Source organism: Oncorhynchus masou, chromosome 11 (genome assembly GCF_036934945.1).
Source record: "Oncorhynchus masou masou isolate Uvic2021 chromosome 11, UVic_Omas_1.1, whole genome shotgun sequence".
In the NCBI taxonomy this organism is placed as follows: Eukaryota; Metazoa; Chordata; class Actinopteri; order Salmoniformes; family Salmonidae; genus Oncorhynchus; species Oncorhynchus masou.
In genome coordinates this window covers 55,002,676-55,016,540 of record NC_088222.1, presented here as the reverse complement: position 1 = coordinate 55,016,540, position 13,865 = coordinate 55,002,676, and the positions used below count along the sequence as shown (strand labels likewise).

Genomic DNA, 13,865 nt, shown 5'->3' with positions numbered 1-13,865 from the left:
ATTTTGGATTGGAGATGCTTAATGTGAGTCTGGAAGGTGAGTTTACAGTCTCTAACCAGACACCTAGGTATTTGTAGTTGTCCACATATTCTAGGTCAGAACCGTCCAGAGTAGTGATGCTTGTCGGGCGGGAGGGTGCGGGCAGCAATCGGTTCGAGAGCATGCACTTAGTTCCACTAGCGGAAGGAGTGTTGTATGGCGTTGAAGCTCATTTGGAGGTTTGCCTAGCACATTATCCAAAGAAGGGCCAGATGTATACAGAATGGTGTTGTCTGCGTAGAGATGGATCAGAGAATCACCAGCAGCAAGAGCGACATCATTGCTATATACAGAGAAAAGAGTCGGCCCAAGAATTGAACCCTGTGGCACCCCCATAGAGACTGCCGGAGGTCTAGACAACACGCCTTCTGATTTTACACACTGAACTCTTATCTGAGAAGTAGTTGGTGAACAGGCGAGGCAGTCATTTGAGAAGCCAAGGCTATTGAGTTTGCCAATAAGAAAGTCGGTGATTGACAGAGTCGAAAGCCTTGGCCCGGTAGTGGCCAGTTAGTGATGGCTGTTTAACAGTCTGATGGCCTTGAGATTGAAAAAGCTTCCGTTTCTCTGTCCCAGCTTTGATGCGCCTGTACTGACCTCGCCTTCTGGATGATAGCGGGGGGAACAGGCAGTGGCTCGGGTGGTTGTTGTCCTTGATGATCTTTTTGGCCTTCCTGTGACATCGAGTGCTGTAGGTGTCCTGGAGGGCAGTTTGCCCCTGGTGATGCGTTGTGTAGACCGCACTACCCTCTAGAGAGCCTTGCGGTTGAGGACAGTGCAGTTTCCGTACAAGGCGGTGATAGACCCGACAGGATGCTCTCGATTGTGCATCTGTAAAAGTTTGTGAGGGTTTTAGATGACAAGACAAATTTCTTCAGCCTCCTGAGGTTGAAGAGGCGCTGTTGCGCCTTCTACATCACGCAGTCTGTGTGGACCATTTCAGTTTGTCCGTGATGTGTACGCCGAGGAACTTAAAACTTTCCACCTTCTCCACTACTGTCCAGTCGATGTGGATAGGAGGGTGCTCTCTCTGCTGTTTCCTGAAGTCCACGAACATCTCCTTTGTTTTGTTGATGTTGAGTGAGAGGTTGTTTTCATGTGCAGTGTAATGGCAATTGCATTGTCTGTGGACCTTTTTGGGGCGGTATGCAAACTGAAGTGGGCCTAGGGTGGCAGGTAAGGTGGAGGTGATATGATCCTTGACTAGTCTCTCAAAGCACTTCATGATGACAGACGTGAGTACTACCGGGTGACAGTCATTCAGTTCAGTTAATGTGTTTAGCTTGTCTGGAAGCAAAACGTTGGTGTCCATGACGTGGCTGGGTTTTTTTAAATTCTGTAATTGCCTGTAGACCATGACACGTACGTCTCGTGTCTGGGCCATTGAATTGTGACTCCATTTCGTCCTTATACTGCCATTTAGTTTGTTTGATTGCCTTGCACAGGGATTAACTACACTGTTTATATTTGGCCATATTCCACAACCTATTTCCATGGTTGAATGCGGTGGTTCACGCTTTCAGTTTTGCACAAATGCCACTGTCTACTCACAGTTTCTGGTTGGACTAGATTTTAATACTCAGTGGTTACATCTCCAATGTACTTCCTAATAAACTCACTTACCGAGTCAGTGTATAAATCAATGTTATTGTCTGAGGCTTCCCGGAGCATTTTCCAGTCCATGTGATCAAAACAATATTGAATCGTTGATTCCGATTGGTCAGACCACCTTTGAATGGTTCTAGTCACTGGTACATTCTGTTTGAGTTTCTGCCTATAGGGCGGTATGAACAAGATGGAGTTGTGGTCGGATTTTCCGAAGGGAGGGGCGGGGGAGGAAGGAAGTAGGAGTATCAGTGGTCCAGTGTTTCGCTCGAGCTGGTACTGCAGTCAATGTGCTGGTAGAATTTAGGTAGCCTTGTTCTCATATTAGCTTTGTTAATATCCTCAGCTACAATAAATGCAGCCTCATCATATCTGGTTTCCAGTTTACATAGAGTCCAGTGAAGTTCTTTCAGGTCCGTCGAGGTATCTGCTTGGGGGGGATATACATGGCTCAGACTATAATCTAAGAGAATTCTCTTGGGAGATAATGCAGTCAGCATTTGATTGTAAGGAATTCTAGGTCAGGTGAACAAAAGGACTTGAGTTCCTGTGTGTTGTTATTGTTAAACCATAATTTGTTAATCGTGAGGCATACACCCCCGTCCTACTTCTTACCAGAGAGATGTTTGTTTCTATCGGCGCGACGCATGAAGAAACCCGGTGGTTGTACCGACTCTGACACCATTTTCCGAGTGATCCATGTTTCCGTGAAACAGAGGATGTTACAATCTCTGATCTCTCCCTGAAAGGCAACTCGTGCCCTAATTTTGTCTACTTTGTTGTCTAGAAACTGGACATTGGCAACTAATATTCTTGGAAGGGGTGGGTGGTGTGCTCGTCTTTTAAGTCTGACCAGGAGGCCGTTCTGTGCAGAGACACCATTGTTTTGGGTCGGCCTCTGGGATTAGATCCGATGTCCAGGGTGGAGGTCCGAACAAAGGGTCGGCCTCTAGGATTAGATCCAATGTCCAGGGTGGAGGTCCGAACAAAGGGTCGGCCTCTGGGATTAGATCCAATGTCCAGGGTGGAGGTCCGAACAAAGGGTCGGCCTCTGGGATTAGATCCAATGTCCAGGGTGGAGGTCCGAACAAAGGGTCGGCCTCTGGGATTAGATCCAATGTCCAGGATGGAGGTCCGAACAAAGGGTCGGCCTCTGGGATTAGATCCAATGTACAGGGTGGAGGTCCGAACAAAGGATCCGCTTTGAGAAAGTCGTATTCCTGGTCGTAGTGCTGGTAAATTGACATCGCTCTTATATCCAATAGTTCTTCCCGGCTGTATGTTATAACACTTAAGATTTGCTGGATGAACAGCAAAAAAATAATACATAAAAATTTTTTTACTGCATAGTTTCCTCAGGGCTTGAAGCAAGGTGAGCATCTCTGTCGACACCATCTTGCTGTATTGTTTTGGAGAGGTTTTTTACCCTCTCCACAGCGGCCCCGTCAATGTGGATGGGGCCATCCTTTCTCTGCTGTCTCCTGTAGTCGACGTTTTAGCCTACAGAGAAATGGCAGGTTCTCCCCCTCAGGACCACTGATGATAGACGTGTCTCACTTATCTTAGACTTTGCATTCCAAATGGCACCCTATTTCCTACATACTGTGCTACAATTGACCAGGGCCCTATGTAGGGAACAGGGAGCCATTTAGGAAGCAGCAAGAGATTAGCCTCCCATCACAGGGGCATCAACAGTATTTTGCTCTGAATCGTCTCCCTGCTGGGAACGAGAGGAAACCAATCCCAATAACAAAGTCCTGTGCTCCCTGTGCGTGTGCGTATCTGCATCATTTAGTTTATCTGAGTGTATAATTGTGAATGGGAGCTGTGAATACTTGCATGCATGTGGCTAAACCATACTTAGCATACAGCACCCTTTCACTTTACTCTGACCTCTAGGCCATGGCTGTGATACCAGGGACTAGAGCAAGGGAGCCCTGAAGAGAACTCATCTAAGTGGGCTAAGAACACGCTGTGGCAGCTGGTTCAGAAATGCACAAGACCTCAATCCATAGAGCATAGATACCGGAAAGGATAACGACACAAGAAGATGCTATACTGATACTGTATACTCACTCTCACTCTGGACAAATCAGTGAGAGAGGCTCTCTCCACCTACATTAGTACAGCCCAGGAAGCATCCTGCCAGGCACACATTCCCTCTCTCTCTCTCTCTCATCCTCCCTGGATAGACGTGTCCGCCTGGGCTGCTGTATTCCTATATGAGCCAGTTGTCGGTGGGACAGAAGATCATGACCGAGACCCTCCGGCTCCCCTCCTTCCAGGTGCAGGCCCCGGGGGACTGGCAGACCCCGGATGGAGACCCAGGATCAGAAGCCTCCGCCGGGGGAAAGGTACCCATTGCGGGTGGTGCCTCTTCCGCCCTCTCCAGTTCTGTCACGCCGTCCCTCCGCCGCAAGCGCTTCAAGATGCGGCGCATGAAGAACGTGCAGAGCGAGAGCAGCGTGACCCCGGCTGTGTCTGCAGCGGCTGCCACTATGAGGTCAGAGGTCATGAGTAAGGGCCAGGGATCGCACTCCTTCTCAGGGGGCATGGAGTACTTACAGCTGCCGTCCATCGAGATTACACCATCCAGCGACGAGGACGCGGCAACCACCTGGTCCAACTGCTCCACACCCAGCGCTTCGCCGCGACGCAAGCGCTTCCTGCTGCACCGCTGGCTGAACGTGCGTGAGAAGAAGGATCACTACAGTGAGAGCAGGTAAGTTTCCCCTAGGTACAGATCTATGATGTGCTTCCCTTCCCCAATCTTAACCATTAGTGTGCAAAACTGTGTATAATGTAAAATACAGTGGGTTACCCATTAAGTGTTAGACATAAAGTTGGGCCAGCTTAAGGCACCCTTATGCATAAAAGTGTAGTTGGAACCATGTAGAAATGGAATCATATCAGAACTATATCAGAATGCCTCTTGTCCAGTTAATTGTATTGATTGTGATCTAAAAACTGATCCTAGATCAGCCCTCCAACTGATCTCAACGCCTTATGAATGCAGGACCTGGTCTGTAGTGGAGAGCTGGAATCCAGTTTGTTTTTCTTTTATCTTTGTGCATAATCCTCCTGCGAAGAAAATGACACCTACTTCTATCAAAGTTGATGTGGTTTGTTGATTTCTACAGCTTCCATCACTTGTTCACTTGAACAAGCCCCTAATAGTGATTAGTGACACGAAATAAAACTGCACTTAGTGGTTGAAGTCCTCAATGGGACCCTATTTGTTTATTGAATCTCCATCCCAGGTTTGTGTTTCTCATATATACCAGCTGTTGACGTCCACATTTGATAATATACATGTTCTGTAAACAGGTTATTTTCACCCCCAAGCTTATCTTGACTAAATAGGCACCTTGAAATGTTACATAACATGCACAGTGCAGAGTATGAATTGCATTATAAATTAAACCAGGCCCATGATACAATGCATCATCAAACAGCAGGAAATGGAGGAGTGCGCTTAAGAATAATGGATACAAATGTTTTATACATACAAATGCCATTGCTGCCAGAGTTTGGTCTTCAGTGAATCTGGATGATATGCACAGCACTGGAATGCAATAATACACCGTTTGGGAAAATAAATGGGTTGTATTGTTTTTAAATGGGGGTTTATGTTCACTATTGGAATTTGAAGTTTTGGCCTTTTGTATTTTATTAGCATAATATAATGTTAATTGCCTGGAATTGCCTGGTGTCTGTTACTAACTGCGTCTAAGTTGAAAGTGCATATTTTTGTTTTATGAGGACTATTGACTACTACAGTATTGTCCCTGGCTGTTCACTACTTTAAAGGATGGAAGATTTCTACCACTTGTAGCACTGGTTTGACTTTGATGACTAACCAAATCCCCTACTAAATTTTGTTAAGGCTGTCACAAGAGATTAGGTGAAACTGATCTCTGACTGCACATTACAGCCATTCTAAGAGACAAAGTGAGAACTACAGTCCATGCTTATTACTGTGGATAGTTCTGGAGTTGACCAATGTCCTAGTCCCATTGATATGTACAGCCTTACAACTGAGAGCTAAAGGTAATGGCTGTGTCCCAAATGGCACCTATGTAATGCACTACTTTTGACCAGGGCCCATAGGGTTTTGGTCAAAGGTATTGCACTATATAAGCAACAGGGGGCCATTTGGGACAAAGCCCATGTAGAAGTGCCAGGGGACAGCTGGAAGGAGTCTACAGGGCTATATGAAATATTCATAGCCAACACTGCTTTCTGAAGACCTGGCCTACGTCCCAAATGGCACCCTATTCCCTATATATTATACTACTTTTGTAGCCCCCATATGGGCCGTGGTCAAAAGTAGTACATTCTATAGGGAATAGGGTACCATTTGAAACACAGCTCTGATTTGCCTAATATAAAACAGTACTGCTGCTTATGTAGCCCAGTCAGCCTTGAGTTTCCAGTGCTCTGACACATAGCCTGGATGGCAGATTCATGCACCCACGCCTTATTGTTGTCATGGCAAGTCTTGCCAAGTTGGCTATCGCAGAAACCGCCAGGCTGCTCTGAAGGCATATTATTTGCTATGAGATGTGCCACTTTTCTGTCTCACTCTTTCATGTGGCACATGTAAGGCACATTGCGGTTGTGGCACTCTTGGTTATGTGAAGAGGCCTATCCGACCAATGGAGGCTCGTCTTTTGTTGATGTAGTTTCCGTTGTTGTTGATTTTGTCTGGATGCCTTTTTGACAGAAAATATCCCCACTGTTTTTACATACATGTTGCTGCCTCAACACTGGCAACAATGCATGGAAATACTTTCAATAGAACGAATTATAGCTTAGTGACTAGACGACCAGAGATACAGGATATGTCTCTACATGCCGGTTTCCCGGACACAGATTTAATACTAGTTCTAGACAAGAAAATGTTCCATGGATATACTTTTTAATCCAGGATTAGGCTTCATAGGGCCAGCAGTTTTTTTTCTTCCTCACTTGACCAACTAGCCACTCGACCCCTAGCAATAGGCTACTATAACTAGGGACTGGAGTCTTTCCTAGTCAGGTCACATTCAGGAACAACTCTTAACGTAACCATAACATACTTAACCTCACATTGCGTTCACATTGGCTAATATTGACTCAAACCCGCTTTCCTGATGTGGCATTTGGAAGCAATGCTTGGATTTTGAATCCAAGCATTGCTTGTGAGAAAGACCAGAGTGAGAAAGACCCGATCATGTGACGGAGAGCCATGTGAGTGACAGGTGCTTCGGCACGCAGCAGGGAGAAGGGAATTATGTGATTTATATTCAGCCCACGAGCACAATGGCCGCTGGTCGCAAAAGGCATGGATTTTTTTAGGGGGCATTACAAAGGGGATGCAGGACAGGAAATTCGAGGCATTTAACAAGTGCTTGTCAAATTGTGAATGAGAGGCTGATGAAGTGTGTACAGCCTGCGCAAAAAAAACTAAGCAGAGCTTGTGCTTTTCATGCAACTTAAAAAAAAGCATCATTAGAGTGGCATCTTGCAGCCTTGGAATGTATAAAAATCTAAACATAGAGCCCAATATTTGTATTACAACTTAAGTTCAATAAATAATTCTAAATGAAGCATATAGGAATACCTGTTTCTTTGTTAACTGCTCAACACAGAATAGTCGCATGTGCACACTCCCTCAAATCGTTTAGAGAAAATATATTTTCTATTTTATTCAGCTATATTCAATTGTATTCTTCATACTATAATATACTATAGAAGAATGCCACAGAATTCTAAGCAAACCTTGTCTGCTAAATGAACTAGTGTAGCCCACAGACATATGTCATAGCCATATCAGGGCCTAACATAAGGACAACTCAGAGTATGCAATTCTGTTCTTCTGAAATAGACTACATTTTCGTCATGTCATGTATCTCTAGACCTGTCTAAAATAAATAGTGGATTTATTGTGACGGTGTAGGCTATATTACATGGATTTATTAGACTTGTAGATGTTCCAAAGGTCTGCATCAGTGGTTTGTAGGCTCTGCGGGGAAGCCAGGAGATGCTACATTGTTTAACAAGGGACATAAATAAAGGGGTCATAGCTTTTCACCTGGATTCAACCTGGTCAGTGTATGTCATGGAAAGAGCAGGCGTTGTATACTCAGTGTAGCTTCAAAGCATGGTTAAAACTATAATTTTGACCTCATAGATGGCATCCATAGCTCTTTCTGTTGAGTTGTTACATTTCATTTAACTCTGAACTTTTCTAGTTGTCTCACACACTCACACACACACAGACAGATCTCTGCCGGTGTGTGTTAAATAACATGTATTACTCTCTAACACTGTACTGTGTTTCTCAGCAGGGAGAGCAGCCTACACAGCAGCCACGAGGAGGACTCCGCTCGCTTCTTGACCCCTCACAGTCGGGAGGAGAGGTGGGTAACACTGTGTGTGTGTGTGTGTGTGTGTGTGCATGTACTGTATGTGTGACTGCATACTGTGTGCATGCATATATGTGTTAACATGCATGCTTGTGGGCAGCTAGGTGAATGTGTGCAATGATAAAGCAAATGCAATGTCCATGTGTTGCTCATGAAGACTTTTGGAAGGCACTATGTTTTACATCTATCGCCTATCAGACAATTTAGCACAACTTGCTCGCGTGCAAAGAGATGTGGTGAGGATGATGTGTGAGGTGATAATTCCACTAGAGGGCAGTTCTTAACCAAAACCCTCAATGGAGGTCTACTTCACAGTAGTGCAGGGTGAGAGTCAAGGAGAGAGCGAGAGAGAGGGGACGTGTGAGAGAAATGATGAAGGGAAGATAAAGTGATGAGGGAGGGAAGGAGAGAGAACCAGAATAAGAGGGGGAAAAGGGAGAGGGGGACTGTTTTAAAGAGGGGTGTTAAAATGCTCAATTTTAAAGGGGAGGTGTTAAGTAGATGTGAAACGTGCCCGTTTTTTTTCACACAGCACAGCCTCAGAGAATTCCCCCCTTTTTTCACACAACACAGCCTCAGAGAATTCCCCCCTTTTTTCACACAACACAGCCTCAGAGAATTCCCCCCTTTTTTCACACAACACAGCCTCAGAGAATTCCCCCCTTTTTTCACACAACACAGCCTCAGAGAATTCCCCCTTTTTCACACAACACAGCCTCAGAGAATTCCCCCTTTTTCACACAACACAGCCTCAGAGAATTCCCCCCTTTTTCACACAACACAGCCTCAGAGAATTCCCCCTTTTTCACACAACACAGCCTCAGAGAATTCCCCCTTTTTTCACACAACACAGCCTCAGAGAATTCCCCCTTTTTTCACACAACACAGCCTCAGAGAATTCCCCCCTTTTTTTCACACAACACAGCCTCAGAGAATTCCCCCCTTTTTTCACACAACACAGCCTCAGAGAATTCCCCCTTTTTCCCCCTTTTTTCACACAACACAGCCTCAGAGTATTCCCCCCTTTTTTCCCACAGCACAGCCTCAGAGAATTCCCCCCTTTTTTTCACACAACACAGCCTCAGAGAATTCCCCCCTTTTTTTCAATCTCTCTCTCTCTCTCTCTTTCTTTCTCTCTTTCTCTCTCTCTTCTTTCTTTCTCTCTCTCTCTCTCTCTCTCTTTCTTTCTTTCTTTCTTTCTTTCAGTTTGATCTTCTCACACTGAGCACAGGTGACGTTGAATACACTAAAGATTCATTATGTCCACAACATAGCAAAACATTTCAAAATGCTGTGCAACAGAAAACTAAAATGAGTTTCTTATTGAACTGTTCGGAATATCACCACTCCATTTCAGACTGTATACTTCAGTTTCCTGCCTCGGGAGGACCCCCTAGCTGATGCTGATACAGGACTTCAGTTTCCTGCCTAGGGAGGACCCCCTAGCTGATGCTGAATCAGGACTTTAAAATGGCAAAGCAACTTTCACCCCCACCCCCAAAAAATCTATATCAGATATTTTCGCAAGAATTGCATTTATTCTTACCACCATCTGTGGCGAGAACACACTATTAATTTACGTCAATGGATGGCATATAATGGTGTAACGTCGTCTCTGTGCGCTTGCAGGTGTAGTAAGCTTGAATTTGAAATGGTATGACCTCCCAAAAAGGCTTAGCACACGCCCCCAGCAGCCCCCTGAGGGGTGTGCCTGCGAGCTCATTCCATTGAACTCAGGTCGGGAAAACATCAAAGGTTCCAACCCACCCACTTTAAATAGACATCCACTCCTCAGGTCATTTTGGCCACTGTCCCCGTCAGCATCACAATGTGCCAGTGTAACAGTGTAGTAGACAATAGATGTCAAATTACCTAGAAACACCAACACAGATACATTTTCAATGAAGCTCCTTGAATTATTTCTCCTCTTATCCCTTTTCTCATTAAACCCAACCAGTCTCCACTATATCCAACCAGACAGGTATCACTAAATCATTTATATATACACTAGATGTTTTGAAGCCACCTCTCCTCCATCTTGGCACTCCCCCAACTCTGTAAAAAATATTTAGGAAGTTATAGAAATGCATTTATTAATGTCTACTTTGGTTTTTGTCACTTGTATTATATTACAGACACCTTAATGCATACTTTTAATTATAATGTGAGCTAAATAAAAAAAAATATATGCAAACATTTTCCTTTTAAAGTATAATTTTTTGAAATTACTGATGTTACTGTCCCCACTACAACAAAAACATACTTAAATACATGTAATTTTGTCTTTGAAACATTTTATTGAAATACTATAGAATTCCATTCATTCCTATGGAGGACTGCACATTCTGGGAAGTGCCAATATGGCCTACTAGTGGCATCAAAGCCTCTCATTGGCCAATACATAGCATCAGCCATCCAGGGTTTTTATACATCATTGGTATCACTCAGTGGCTCACTGAGGCTAGATACCCATCTTTTATCAGCACTGGCCAGCTCACTAACAGACCGCCTGGCACACTGATGCATTTATTTATGGTCACGTAACCTTGAGGCTCCTTCTCTGGTGTGAAGCTACGGCTAACTATCACGTTAATGATTTATAACGATGCAAATGTGGTCTTGCTAGACTTTAGCATCCCCCTTGAAGGCGTTTTTCACAGTCGCCCTGAGAGTGAGTAAGTGAGTGTGTGTGTTCTTGTGTGTGACCTAATTTAATGCTCACGGAGCTAAGAAAAAATAGATATCTTTATGCTGGCTGTGGCTGTGCACCTGTCTGTGATGTTGTAAAACGGTAACAAGATAGAGTATTTGGGCTGGATCTTGTTACTCACATACTCATCTCAGATATCTTCAGGCCTCGGTTCAAATACATTTGGTATTCCAATGTTGTTGTTTTTTATACATATTTTCTGATATATATTTTTTTTATACTGCTCAAGAGATTAATCGGACTGGTTGGTGAACATTTCGCTAATGAATACGTATTTTTTTTAAAATATTTTTTGTATTCGAACCCGCATCTGTTGTGATGCTTCTAGCACTGCGATCCACTGCCTCAGACCATGGTGTACTGGGCGGTACTCACCACCCACTGTAGCGCCTTACGCTCGAGTGCCTTGCAGTCGTTGTACCAAGCGGTGATGCAGCCAGTCAAGATGCTCTCAGTGGTGCAGCTGTATGACTTTTTTTGAGGATCTGAGGGTCCATGCCCATGTTGTGTCCTCTTCACAACTATGTGGGTGTGTGGACCATGTTCATTTCTTAGTGATGTGGACACTGAGGAACTTGAAGCTCTCGACCCGCTCCACTACAGCCCCATCCACGTGGATGGAAATGCAAAACTGACACAAGATAAGCATCTAGGAGGAACTTCACCCTAGATCTCGACTCTCACTGTAGGGAAAAGCAGTCTAGGTTCCTAACAACTCATTGGAGTATTTCATTCAATTAGACGCTAGGCAATCTCTCCGGATGCTTATTTTACTCACACTGGGTCATACAGTATGTCACTTCACACAACAACAGAACACCTCGGTCCCCGAACACACCAGTTGCCGATTGGTGTCACGTGACTCGTGTTTTTATTGAAAGCGCACAGCTAAATTAGCTATTTTTGTCAAGGAATGTGATTCAAGAAATGTGTACTTTTCCATCTAATACATTTGAGATCATTTTTTGCCAATATTTTATGGAGCCGACAGCCACAGCAGCGGGTATCGACTGCACATGGCGCCCTGGTGGGGGAAACCCTGCTACGTAGAAATGTAGCACTTTGCATTCAGCAACGTCACGAGTCGGAGAGCTAGGCTACCAGCATCACTTTGCTCGTTGTATAATTCCTTCTGGTCTATACGCGCTCTTCTCCTCTCACCGTTTCCCTTCGATTGTGGACTTCAGTGCACAATACAACATCTGTCTCTGACCAGGCGCAAAAACCTCTCCAAGACAAACCTTCATACCATGAGTATTAACCGCCACACAGCCTGCATCGTTGTCACCAACTAACTAGAACTAATGTGTTATTAAAACAACAATCCAATCCATGTGTACAATAAAGCAGTACAGTGTACAGCAAGCAGTTTAGCAGTTACAGCAGCGGGCCCCGGTGACAATAGATTTATAAAACCAAAAGCTTACCTTGACTTGGAAGAGTTGCAGTGTTGGACATCCTTAGCCAGCTAGCATTCCTCTCTGTTTGAGCCAGGTTGTTGAAGTAGCTGAATTAGCTAAGTAGGTGAAAGGTCAACTATGAAGAAGAAAAAATACTATGAAATATAGCTACCTCTCACTCTCTGTTGCTTCTCCTTCATTTTTGAAGAAGTTAATTTGTTCAAAACTGTTCAACTATTGTCTTTCTCTTTGAGTCAACTACTCACCAAACTTTATACACTGCAGTGCTAGCTAGCTGTAACTTATGCTTTAATTTCTAGATAAATACTCAGAAATCATGTCCGTTCATACTGCAAGAGCTCTGTAAGGTTGGAGGGCTTCCTCCGAAAGTTGTCATAATTACTGTGTAAGTCTATGGAAGGGGGTGAGAACCATGAGCCTCCTAGGTTTTGTTTGGAAATAAATGCACCCAGAGGAGGACGGAAAAGCTAGCTGTCCTCCGGCTACACCATGGTGCTACCCTACAGAGTGCTGCTGAGGCTACTGTAGACCTTCATTGCGAAAGTGTGTTTTAATCTGTTATTTGTTGACATGAAGATATTTAGTATAGTTTTATCTAAAAAGGATAACTTTTTGAATGTTTCACTATTTTTATTAAATTCACTGAGTGGGATGGTCCTCCCCTTCCTCCTCTGAGGAGCCTCCACTGACACACACACACACACACACACACACACACACACACACACACACCCAACCCCCTGCATTACTTAACACCTGCAGGAACTGCCCTATGGGGGGGGACATTGAGCACTGCACACACTCCCTCATAGTTAACTCCCCAGATCCTATCCCCTTCTCCCTTTGCTCCCCCTCCCCAGTGGACAGCTCATTAATTATGTGGTGAATGTCTAGGCAGGCAGGCCGTTCCCATGGGGAGAATCATCCACACACTGCACATCGGGCTATAGCTACAGCCAGGTATACAGGTACAGGGTACTATACGCCAGCAGAGCTGAGCAGAGCAGGTGGAGAGAGGCAGAAGACGGAGAGAATCAGGAAGTGGGTCACCTTAGGAGAGGGCAGAGAGAGAGAGTGAGAGATATAGAGGAGCTGAGAGAGTGTTTGTGTGAGCGAGAAATTGATAGAGGGAATGAAATAGCGGTAGTGGGGTACTAAGGGAGTGTGTGTGTGAGATAGTGAGAGGGAGTTAGGAAAGATATTAGGATGCTTTTTGGAATCTGGAGAGAAAAAAGACATAAGATCGCCTGAGGGATGCATCTTTATTAGATCAAAACCTGGCGCATGTTCCGGACCCCCCTGTGTCGGCACCACCAGACATCCGGTTTTGGGCAGGGGCTCCATTGACCAGGAGTGACAGCTCTGGGGGGTAGGAGGACAGTCACCATGGTTCAGAGTGGCTCGCTAAGTAGTCAGATCTTCTGTGGCCTTGGGGTCAGGCAGGGCTGGGGGGGTTCACTGAGGAGGAAACTGGCCTTCCGCAGGGTCAAGTGAGTAGCAACCCCCCATCTCTCTCTTGGTCTCTCTGTCTCTCGCTCTATCTTTCTTTCTGCTATGGGACCCACAGGACTAGCACATTTTTATCCCAGCCCAGCATTGACCAAGCGGATTCAACTCATCGAGGGCTCGATGGTCAGTGGATGAGTTGAATCCAGCGGGTTAAGTGCTGGGCTGGTACAA

At 44.9% G+C, this 13,865-nt stretch overlaps 1 protein-coding gene across 1 annotated transcript in view; it reads left to right on the top strand.

Moving 5' to 3' along the window:
- Window positions 1–13,865, top strand: part of LOC135547888 (uncharacterized) — a 93,310-nt gene that overhangs the window by 24,053 nt on the left and 55,392 nt on the right. The window contains exons 2-3 of the mRNA XM_064977101.1: window positions 3,544–4,366; window positions 7,974–8,048. Of these exons, the coding sequence (XP_064833173.1) occupies window positions 3,867–4,366; window positions 7,974–8,048 (575 nt within the window). The 5' untranslated portion in view covers window positions 3,544–3,866. The remainder of the gene's footprint in view (window positions 1–3,543; window positions 4,367–7,973; window positions 8,049–13,865) is intronic.